This window comes from Suricata suricatta, chromosome 7 (assembly GCF_006229205.1).
Source record: "Suricata suricatta isolate VVHF042 chromosome 7, meerkat_22Aug2017_6uvM2_HiC, whole genome shotgun sequence".
Taxonomy (NCBI): domain Eukaryota; kingdom Metazoa; phylum Chordata; class Mammalia; order Carnivora; family Herpestidae; genus Suricata; species Suricata suricatta.
Window position 1 is genome coordinate 115,806,499 of NC_043706.1, and position 11,844 is coordinate 115,818,342.

At 47.2% G+C, this 11,844-nt stretch overlaps 1 protein-coding gene across 1 annotated transcript; it reads left to right on the forward strand.

Annotated features, from left to right (window-relative positions):
• Positions 1-3,492: 3,492 nt before the first annotated feature.
• On the forward strand, positions 3,493-6,511 carry TCF21 (transcription factor 21). The gene is made up of 2 exons (XM_029944828.1): positions 3,493-4,197; positions 5,955-6,511. Exons 1-2 carry the CDS (start codon positions 3,748-3,750, stop codon positions 6,042-6,044), a joined length of 540 nt encoding a protein of 179 aa, XP_029800688.1. The 5' UTR covers positions 3,493-3,747; the 3' UTR covers positions 6,045-6,511.
• Positions 6,512-11,844: the final 5,333 nt, after the last annotated feature.

Consider the following 11,844-nt stretch of genomic DNA (forward strand, 5'->3'; position numbering starts at 1 on the left):
TAATTGATGCCAGATAATGAAACAGTAACACCCGCATCCCTAGATTGATCTCCTAAAATAGCCACTGACCTCACTCACTAGCCCTCTACTCACATTGGCCGCCAAAATATAACAGGCCAGCACCATTACAATCTGGAACAATAAGGAGAGATAATGCTCATTTTTAGATTAAGTTAAAAATGTAAAAAAAAAATTTCAATAGGCATATGAGCAGGACATGAATACAGATCAGCAACAAAGGGTACAGATTAGGTTGCACAGAGAAAGAGGCACTGATTTGCATAGAAGGTCCCAGCATTGTTGAAAAAGTGGTTACCGTTAAATAAAAGGAATAACACATCTAGAGGTATCCATTAGATGTGAAGGGAAAACAAAGAAAATTGGCAGTTTTGCCAGTTTGCCAGCCTGTGTCCTTCCTGGCCAGATAATGGAGAGTATGAGAAAATAATTACAATTTTAATTTGAAGACCTAATTCCCTCTACCCCTGGGAGACAAAGTGCGATGGCATATGAACCCCGTTCTGAAGAAGGCTGTGATGTTTTCCTTTTCATATAAAAGGAAGCAGATTATTTCATCCAAGCGCAACTGAATCAAAGTTGAACTTCCTGAAAATTTATCAGTTGATAAACCAGGATTTAAGTTCAAGGATACATTCCACACCTAATCTTCATTTTACAACCTTTCGAGATGCATTTTCCTTAGGACTGAAATCTTTCAAAGATAGCCTTTCTTGCAAAACAAATTGTTAGAAGTGTGCTGCAAATTGGCCAGATGTCTCTGGGACATAAACCCTCTCTTAAAAGTAAGGCAAGAACTTTTAGTAACTACCTCGTCCTTTCCAGCCATGAGCTTTCTAGTTAGCATTTTGAAACAGTAATGTTCAAAGTATTTCTCTTGTTATCAAAAGAGTTAATACAGCTTCTCAAAAGCGTTTTTCCTCTCACAGAGTATAGTTTATATTTGGGGAGAATTTGGCACAGCTTAAGTTACAGCCTAACTGATTTTCTTGGTAGAATCCAGCAATAAGGCATTTTTTCCCACCCATTTTTCCCTCCGTGTTTATTAGCAGAGATAGACACAAAATGTCAAGAGGAAAAGAAGTAGAATTCATACTAATCTACTTTTCTTCAAGACGTCACATCAAGAGGCCTAAATAACAGCCTTCTCCAAATCTTCACATCCCAAACAGGTAACCATTTCTTGGAGAGTTTTCACAAACATCCCAAAGTTCATTCTCAACCCCCCAGCCCTTCCCAGCCTAACTGTATCACCGTAGGATAGGTGGACTTAATTCTTGCTTACTTTAAAAAATAATAATAGTAATATCTGCTAGGCACATAAACCAATAGGTGGCATGAAGCTAGTCTTGCTCTCTCTTCCAGAAATTGCTATTTCTCAGTTACAGACCTTGAAAACGTAGACAGCAGAAATCTGTTCGGTGGTACTAATCTCTATGATGGTTGCTACCCGCAAAGAGCCTGAGCAGCCTATCAACTAAAGTGTGGCAGAAAACCAGACCCTCGCCCACCCCTCAAACAGGAGTGCTCCAAGACCCCGAATCTTTATAGTTTAATAGCTTGGCATGTGGTGAGGCCATAGTTCTGATTCTGAATGATGATCCCACTCCAGTGCCCCAGTAAATAAATAAAGAAATGGTGATTATTTTGCAGATGTCTCAGTAGCTACACAAATAGAGGCACATGGCACAGAGTGCTGCCCAAAGCCTACTTTCCTAACTCTCATGCCTTACTAACACCAAGAAGTGGGAGGGAAAATCAACGAAAACTAGTTTGGGAATCCATTGGGGAAATGTTTAGCAGCCTTGCTGGGTGTTCTCCTAATGCTGTCGTGGATCTCAGATTAAATTATTATACTTCTTCTGTGTTGTAGCACCGGGCCAGTAGTACAGGAGGACAAAGGCAACTTCAACTTGATATTTCTGTCATCCCTGCTGTGGGAAGAGTCCTGTTCCCAGTTTATAACATCAATCACTCTCACAATAAATCTTGGTAGTGGATATGGTCATTTAAATCTCCACCTGCACAAACAACAGAAAATAAGAGCTCATAAATCTCTACGCTGGTGATTAAGAAATTTTGGATCCTGGGCAAAGATATTATGGGGAGGGGTTCTCACTAATTCATTAATAAAGACTGATTTGCTGACAATCTGTTTAGTTTACAGCATGGGGGAAAGCAAACAAGACCCTGCTAACAAAACAAAACGTTCGAGGTTAGTGAATTCCCAGCTGAGCCCCGGATTAGAGAGATATGATATCTTAATGTAGGAGAGGGGCGCAGACTTCCAGCCAAAACCTCAGAAGCTGCTCTAACACTCTGCCCCGGCCTCTCTCTTGGATGCCTAATTGCAAGGAAAAAGAAAACCTGGAGAAGAATCAGGAAGAGAGATTCATTCATTCCATCTCTCCAATTTTATTTTTGTCGATTTTATTCAATCTGTGGGTTTTCTGGTTCCCTTTGCTTTTCTACGCACTCTCCAGATTTTCTTATTCTCCAGGAAAGATGATCCATGCAGGGTTAGAGATAAAAAAATTTAGAAAAAAAAAACCTTTCCCAAAAGGATAATGCTGCTTAACGTTTTGTAATATCAGCTTCATATGGGGAACCCCAGTAGCACAGAAGACAGAGGGAAGGACGATGCAAAGGCAGCAGAATGGGGAAGGAGAGAACAAGAATTCCCAGGCAAAGTAATATCTGAGAGCAGCTGTGAGCCTTAAGACATTCTTAAATGTATTTCTAGAAAGAAATGTAGGGGAAAGTTTTCATTCAGTCAAGAAAAGTTTATCAATTAACAAAATACTTTCCACACACTCCCATTGCTCTATCTCATACCCAGTAAACTGTGTGTGTTGTACACGGACGTGCAATGGTCTAGTATGTTTGTGTACACACACACAGTTCCTTGATCTCTTTAAAGAGGCCAGGTGCAGACGGATGTTTTGGTGCTCTCTTGGCGTCATCCTACAGATTCTGTGAAGCACTCAGTTTCCTTAATTTACCCGGAGAAGGTGGGAAGATGTTTGGGTAAAAAGCCACAGAGTATTATAAGGTGTTGGCAGGAGGGAGCTGGCCCCGGCCTGGATTTTAATGGGTGTTTTAATTGGGGGGCTTGTGAGACTTGTGCTTGGAAGGCCTAGAAAGAGCAACAGGATCTGGTCGTTTTCTTGAAGTCCTCGGTAACAACCCGCTATGACCTCTTAAGAAGGAAAGCAGGCCTTGGGAGATGGCCCTGGAGAGGGGCTGTGGGTGGGGCACCCTCCTCCTCTGCTAACGTGGAGGAAGGTGACTGGCATCCGCGTGTTGCCGTTGAGTTGGGAATGGGATCCGTACCCCAGAGTCTCCCTCCGGTTGTGAAAGGGGTCTCAGCGCCTGCTGAGGCCTAGCAGGCCCCTCCCCTGGGCTACGAGGATCCGCCTCTCTATTCCCCAGATAAATTCCTAGTGTCCACCAAATTCCTCAGCGCTCTCTCACACTCCTCTGCGGCCACGACTCCGGGGGTGGGGACACAGAGCCGGGTTCCTCCCCGCAGAAACCCTCTCGGTTCCTCCTCACTGCTCTGCGGAGGGGAAAAGGGTGGCAGACTCAACCCAGACCCCAACTCTAATCCCCAACTCGAGGTGGCTGCTCCGCACGCCACACCCGGGGGCCCGCTGGTTTGGCGCTCGCGCTCGCTCGCTCGCTCTCTCCCCCTCTCCTTCCCTCTCTCTCCGACCCTCTCCCCCAAACATGTCCACCGGCTCCCTCAGCGATGTAGAGGACCTTCAAGAGGTGGAGATGCTGGACTGCGACGGGCTGAAAATGGACTCGAGCAAGGAGTTCGTGACTTCCAACGAGAGCACCGAGGAGAGCTCCAACTGCGAAGCGGGGTCTCCCCAGAAGGGCCGCGGAGGCCTGGGCAAGAGGAGGAAGGCGCCCACCAAGAAGAGCCCCCTGAGCGGCGTCAGCCAGGAGGGGAAGCAGGTCCAGCGCAACGCGGCCAACGCGCGCGAGAGGGCCCGCATGCGGGTGCTGAGCAAGGCCTTTTCCAGGCTCAAGACCACCCTGCCCTGGGTGCCCCCGGACACCAAGCTCTCCAAGCTGGACACGCTCAGGCTGGCGTCCAGCTACATCGCGCACTTGAGGCAGATCCTGGCGAACGACAAGTACGAGAACGGTTACATTCACCCGGTCAACCTGGTAAGTCGGCGGGCGCCGCGGCGGCGAGCCTGGGGGGGGGGGGGCCCGCCCGGCGCTTCGAGTGTGCGCGCACCCCGGCCGCCACCAGCCCCGCGCGCCCCCGGGGACCTCTGCGGGACATCCCACACCGGCCGAGCCACACGCCCAGCGAGCTGCTGGAGCGGGGATGATTTATGCGAGTGTTTGACGTGGCAGCCCAATTAAGATGTTTGCAAGTGTATTGAGCTGGCAAGGAGGAGGGCTCCGCTGCACCCGCGCCAGCGCCAGCACCGTCCGGGCCGATGCGGGGCGGGGACACCCCCGACAAGATGCTGCGCGCCCCACACGGCGTGGCGTTTTATGAATCTCTTTCTTCTTCTTTGAGCTGAGGAGAACTTGATTTCCCCCCTCTAATTTTTGTACATAAAAACACCCAACTCCGCTTCTTTCCCAAGCATATTTAGGACCATTAAATAGAGACCAATTCGTGCTCCCATAATTGTCATAGAAGTCTACAACTACTTAAATATTCTGCGCTTCTCTTATACGTCCATTAACATTTTTAAATCCCAGAAAATCCGGGAAACATCAGCATGATCCATAAAGTCTCACAGGTATTGGTGTAATAAGTAATATTCAAATAGGTCGTTCTTGTCCAAGCTTTTGAAACGTGTTACGTTTGATCTTAAAAAATAGTGATCATTCAGCCTGTCTTTAAAAAAAAAAAAAAGAATGTTCATTGAGGCTAAATTTTTCTCAAATGCATTTTGCTATGTAAGAAGTACGGTTTAATTCCTTTTTTATTTGATTTAATTTTAAAACGTGCAGGCTCTAAAGAAAAACAACCACAACTTACTAGCATCTTTGTTTATGTATGATAAGAAGGAGAGGTTTTCCTCTTGAAAGTCGCCTTATCGGCCAGCACTAGTGGGAGAGGTTTGACGCTTTGAAAGGTCTTCTCACTGAATGGGTTTCAGGAATTGGGGGGAGGGGATGCAAAACCACATTTTACCCTGGTAAATATATTTTCCCGCTAATTAAAAGGTTTTTTTTAATAAGGTGAGTAAATAGCTTTTTTTAAATCTGGAATTAAAATGAAAGTAATTACCTCATTTACAGTTGCTGCTGCGCTCATCTCTGAAAAAGAAACTTAGGTGAACTTGATTATAAAAAGGCCTCGGAGAAGAGAAAAGGCAATGCTCAGTCAGCCCAGGAGGAAAATGGTTTTAAATAAAATATGCGCGTATATTCTTTTATTAGCATTATTTTTGTTCCCTTAAGAGCCAGCGACTCATTTAGAAACTGTGGTCAAAGCCCCCGTTTGTGAGGGAGGAAATGAAAGTTGGCAGTAGAAAAATAGATGGGGATGGAAGCGAGAGGGCCGGGAAACCACGGTCTCCGAAGAGGCCACGGAAGGCCTCCAACTCGGTGTCCACTCGCCACGAGGTCCTACTTGGCTACTAAGCGTAGGCCCACGGTGGCCTCAGCTCCTGCCACTTTGGGCTTTCGAAGGGCCCCCCTCTCTTGGGTTTCCCTTACAGCCTAGGATGAACCCCTTTGCTCTACCACCCTGAGCAGTGACTTGCCGCCAACGCTGCTTTTTCTTTATCCAGCCACTGGACAGGATGCACTAGAACCCTGAGTAAATTGCAGAGATAACGGGTGTTTCCAACTCACTGCCTGTCCCCACCTCTACCTCTCCTTTGGTCGCAGGCTCTGAGCCCACCCCTCCTCTCCTCCGTGGCCACTTACCTCCAACACCCTTTTCTTTCCTGCAGACGTGGCCCTTTATGGTGGCCGGGAAGCCGGAGAATGACCTGAAAGAAGTGGTGACCGCGAGCCGCTTATGTGGAACCACAGCGTCCTGACCTTGGAGGTGCGAGTCTGGGAAAGGCGCGCTCCCGGGGGGAGCGGGCCCCGGGAAGGCGACCCCTGCCCTCCCCGCTCTCTGTCTCTGCTTCCCCCTTGCAACGCTCCTCTCCCTCCCCCCCACCCCCACCTCGAGAACACTTGACAGCGACGAGGAGATTCGTTTCCAAACCAGAGGAGATCAATTGTACTTACAAAGATTCCCATCTATTTAACTTTATTAACTTCTACCATGAATGACTCTGCGAGCCTTGCTGGTCCAAGTGCAATATGTAATTATAAATATATAAATAGATAATAAGAGCATATCGATGTGTATCGTTTGTACAATATGTTGTAAATTGTAGATCATAGAATAGCTGACTTTGACAGTCACATTTATAAAGTAATTCACATAAAGATATATATATTTTTCAAACAGGTTTTGCTACTTTCAAAAATAAATCTTTCTTTATATTGCTAAAAAGCCCTGACATTGGTGTGATTTCTTGTTTAAAAAATTATTTGGAATAGAAGAGCTGGCAACTATGGGGAAGCCTGTGAATGAAGGTGGTTCTTTTGAACCTCAATCCAAAGTTCTAGAGATGAGAAAGATTAAACATAGTTTCCACTGTAAAGGTGCAGATCTTCTTTTGCATTGAAACCTTTAAAAAAAAAAAAAAAACCTCTGGTCCCAGATTTGCATGTTACTTTTAAGAAAATTATAAATAATGTAATCGTGAACCCAAAAGGGCAGTGTTAAAGTTACTAACAGTTACACAATTCAAGGGAAAAGCACACCAGAAAAGGAAAATCCGCTTTTCATGCATTCGCAGTGTAATTCATGACACAGAGCAATCAGGTAAATTTGACGGTTGTTTTTTTTTTTAAGCTCTGTAGGTGTAGATAGGAGCCCAAACAACCCAAAGTACCAAAATGGGAGGAAATAATGCGAGTTATGAAAAACATAAATTCCATAACCTTTAGGATGTGTTTTAATACCTAGAAAATGCTGCAATATACATTATAGATTTCTGCTTAGTAATTAATGAATTACTTCCAACACCAGTCGTGCCTGCTTATCGGTTACGGTCAGCCAGCGCCTTCAGCTCCCCGCCACGACTTCCGGAGGACTGGGTTTTAATTTAAACATCTTCCATGCTACGGAACAGCTCGTCGGGGAAGATTAAGTTGAGATAAACAGAGAGGCGAGGCCGAGGAGACTGGAACCGGGTTCACTCGCTGCCCCAGCGCAGCCCTCAGCGGCCAACGCGCCAGATGCCACCGGGGCTGTTTAATGTTCGGGGTTATGACCGCAGTGTTTACAAGACGTCTTCGGTTATTTATACTGTTATTCCTCGCAGAGGGCCTTGAAACTTCCGCTTCATTTGCTCTTTCTTTTCGATTTTTTTCCCTCTTTTTCTCGGCTCTCTTTGGTACCTGGAGTAAGAGCTCCCCCCCCCCCCCCCCCCCCCCCCCCCCCCCGCTCCATCTCTTGCACCTCCAACCAACCTCAAGGTTGCTTAGCGGGTGGAACCCTCAGCCTGGCCTTTTGGGAAGACGCCGGCGGACAGGTGATCCTCTGTGCCGGGTGGTTCTCTGCCGGTGAAGGCATTGCCAAGTGCCATTCTCCATTCTCCAAGGGCTGGGAACTTCCCTGACTTCTGATCTGCGTTCCTATCATTTGCGCATTGGAGGACATCTCCGGATGTCTGGCTTTTCCACCACTTCCCCAACCCCCACATGACCTAATTTAGGAGCGCATTTCAAGCTCTGGCCAACTCCACCTTCCCCAACTTCTGGGGTTTGGTCCCTTCTACTAGAGGGTCAGTGCCCTCACCCCCACGATTCCGAATCCAAGTCAGAGATGAGTTCCAGTTGCTTGTGCGTCAAGTTCAGCAAAATTTCCAAGGTCCTGCTCAAAATTCTGAGCACTTGGTCAGGTGGCCCAGGAAGGATTATTCTGTGGATCCCAAACTGCAAGCAGATTTTTTTTGAAAATCCCATGCCTTCTTCCTATGAGTTGAAGCCTTTACTTTCAGCCTGAGGATGAGGCTATGAATCGGGAACATGTGAGTTAAGCCCTAGTTGGGCCTCTAGCTTTTTGCTGAAAGGACTTGGATCCTCAGTTTTCTCATCTCTGAAAATGGGGACAAGTATTAACATAATCATACTCATGCTTCTCCTTTTTTGCCTCACACAGCCTTAGTAAGACCCAAATGAGATTATATTTGTATAATCATTTTATAAAGAGAAAGATCTTTGCAAATATCAGTGCTTTTCACTAAGTGGCCAGGAATGAGCTGTCCATGGCTGACCCGACCTGAAAGTGTCTCAGGTAGGAAGCTTAAACCGAGTGTGTTTATAGTGCATAGGTGATGGTGTTTTCAGTGTCGGAACAAAACATCTTCCTTTGATACAATGCTGAAGGTTACAATTTTTCTCTCTGCCCCCGCCCCATATCTTTCCCTTTCCCCAGTGTTCTCCAAATTTGTCAAGAGCTTTCTACTGGTGTGACTATTTCCTAAAACTCTAGGACCCAGATTTCAAAGATGGGGCTGGATCAGCAAATAGGAAGGCCACAGGAAAACCTGCCCACAAGGGCCCCTGCCATGAGGCAAGGGTGTACTTGGGGTCCCAAGATTGTGCACTGAAAGGAGCAGGCAACACTGTGGGGATGACTGTTTGCCTAAGGAACATGGCAATGTGACCACAGCAAATATCTTCATAAACATATCCACAGTCTAAAAGATTCCTCCCCATAAGCCCTTCTCTTAGGCCACCCCCACCCCCGCACTCTCACTCCCCTCCCAGACTTTCCATGTCTGTTATTCTCCTGGGACAGTCAGCCTCCCTGTGTTCAGTCCAGGTACCTGGTGTGCCTTGATTTGAAAAGGAGGCAAGTGGCAGCTGGAGAAGGAATGGAGGACCTCCTTTGCGACTTGCCAGAGGAGCATGAGGGGTGGAGAGTGTCCTGTCTGTGACCTCTTAGTTATAAAACTATCTTAGAAGGTGTTTCCAGAAAGAACCAGAAGAACAACCAAAACAGGTTGTAGAAACCTGGAAGATAAAGATAAACGTGTCTTCAAGTGCTCAGGAGGAGGAGATAGATTTTAAAACTAGGCTGTAGCTGGGGAACTCCCCCTTCTCTCTCTCTCTCTCTCTCTCTCATTCTGATTACCTTATGACTTTTTACAAGCAACTCACTGTGTTTCTATCAGGTTTTTCTCTACTGTCAAATCAGAGACTTCTTTCTAAAAAGAGAAGTGGTAAACTAGAGCTTGGACTGGTTATATGGGTGCTTAGTGGGAAGTACTGCCCAAGGAGACTTCTGAGACAGCAGTAGTTGTTCAAGATGTGGCAACCAGAATTACCTGGATGGCTGGCGGAAGTAGCTTGTTGTGCTACAACACACACACACACACACACACACACACACACACACACACACACACACCCCAAAAGGCCTGGGGTGGGGCCCCAGAGTTTCTAGTTCTCATAATTTCCCAAGGGACATTGATGGGGCTGGTCCAGGAATCACACTTTGAGAATCATTGTTTAGGGATCTGTCTCAGGGAAACAAAAGAAGTGAATGCAGAGACAAAGAAAATACTTGGGAAACTTATTCTTAAGAGGTTGCGTGTTCTGGGGTCCAGCTTCAAGTACCTTTCTATTCACCCCATGGGGCATGAAATGTTTTCCTAAGGCTTAAATCCCAGTGGGAAAATCAAACCACTGGTCCTCAGAAAATAAAAGATGTGTGTGTGTGTGTGTGTGTGTGTGTGTGTGTGTGTGTGTGTCGAGGTCTGTGCGCTCATCTTGTGCTCCCAGACAGATTTCAGTCATCAGTGGATGAGTTACAGACCTAGATGGATTAAGGTCCTGCTGCTGTTGGCTCCTTTGCGACCCCTAAGGGGGAGAAAAATATGGGCACCCGGCATTCACGTGCCCTGCGACTCCCAGGTTGCACAGACAGTCCCGGCAAAGATTTCCCTTTCACTCCAGTAGTAGGAGGCCGGTTGGTTCTGGGTTGGGGGCCTGGGCGTCGGGCGGGCTGGTGGGGAGTCCGCGGGAGTCGGGGTTCCGGGGGGCGCCGGGGTGGCGGTGAGCGCAGGGTGCGGCTCGCAGGCTGGGCGGGGCCCCGAATCCGGAGGACTAGGGCGGAAAGGCGGGTTCCCCTCCTCGGCTTTTCCACCCCGAATAGTTGATGGGAGTGGGCAGGGGGAGAAGGCAGGAGGCTGCGAGCTCCGAGCTGCAGCCTCCGAGGCCTCCTGGGTCCGCGGCCTCTTGGGCGCCGCCTCCGAAACGGCTAGGTATGGGTTCGGCCCCCCCCGCGCGGGGACCCCACCCGGGGGAGATTCTCGGGTTTTGAGCAGGCACAGCCACGGAGGGGGTCGCCCGCCCCGCGCAGATGGCGAGCCGAGCTGCCTTTCCTCGCTCTGCATCCTTCTCTCCAGACGCTGGCCTCGCCGCCAGCGCCACTGAGAGCTCCTCTCGGCCGGCTCCCTCCGGGCGCCGGGCTGGACGCGCCTACGATCCGTAGATCCGGGCGGGCTCGGCAGGGCCACCCCTTGCCTATTACCCACCCCGGGGACAGAGCTTACGATCCCCTCCCAGAGCTGAAGGAGGCGAAAGGAGTGGAAGAGGTGGAGAGAACTGCCCTTTAGAACCTAGTGGAGACCAGACTTGTTTGAGAAACATTTTCATCCTTGGCCCCCAGCGCACTTCCATCAATGTTGAATCAATAGTGAATCCTTGACTACGGGGAAGGAAGCTGGGGCAAAGCAATGGACAGTGGAGCTGTCGATGTGCTTAAATTGAAACTGAACTCTTACCTTGAAGTCTCGGTACGTATTTGATAAAAGCATAAACAAGCAGACGTGTTGGGACTAGGTGGCATCAGCCCGGGATGGGATGCTTCAATGGCTTCCCCACCCCCACTCCGATGAATTTTTTTTTTTTTACCCCTCTCAGTAGATGACATTATTGGTTTTGAATTTATGTGGCCTTTGGGTCAGAATACTTACCTTAAAAGGAGCTTTGGAGAGCAAAATAATATAAAACACCTTATAAGAATGAAATCACAGGACCTTATTTTAAAATTAATCCTGTTGGTGATAAGGAAGTAGTTTGCTGCCTTTGAAGATTGCAGTTAGATCTTCATCTAGTGGATGGTATAGTGGAAAGAGCTTTTGGTTAAATCCTTGAACAGGATACTTGACGATTTAGATCTGGGTTCTTCCATCCATAAAATGGTTATAATAATGACTCCTTTGATAACAGGATGTCTAGTGAATGTTAGACACTGATTAATATTGATTGTCCTCTCTTCTCCCCTTCTTCTGGATATGAAGTTATAAAAGTGCCTCAAAGAATGATATGCATTTACCCTAAACAGTTATCTAGTCAATGGTAAACAATATTAAATTCTTGTGATGTGGTGATCTAATCAACTCAGTTTATCTTGAATATGATTCCAGTAGGTTACATTCAGGTCTTGTCTTTCTTCAATTAGTTCTTATCACCTTAGGTTCCATGGAACCTGCTTGAAACGCTGCATTTCAGCCCTTATCCCTTTATCAATAACAGGTAATTCTTACTTTGTTTCATTTCTCTGTTTACGTATCTGGTTGTGTATATCTCCTCCAGCTCTGTGAAGGCAAGGGTGATGTCTGGCTGTACCTGTTTTCCCAGCACCTAGCACAATGACAGGCACATGGCAAGTGCTGGAAGAAGAATGAATGCAAAAACCTTAATAATAAGTTTCTTACAGATGTCTCTGGAAAGTTCATGTTCATTGCTATAACCACAGGCTGCTTG

Excerpts from the sequence above, each read along its gene's own strand:
- TCF21 (XM_029944828.1), top strand. The coding sequence starts at position 3,748 with ATGTCCACCGGCTCCCTCAGCGATGTAGAGGACCTTCAAGAGGTGGAG. Across the intron at positions 4,198-5,954 it reads ACATTCACCCGGTCAACCTG|ACGTGGCCCTTTATGGTGGC; the intron begins GTAAGTCGGCGG and ends TCTTTCCTGCAG.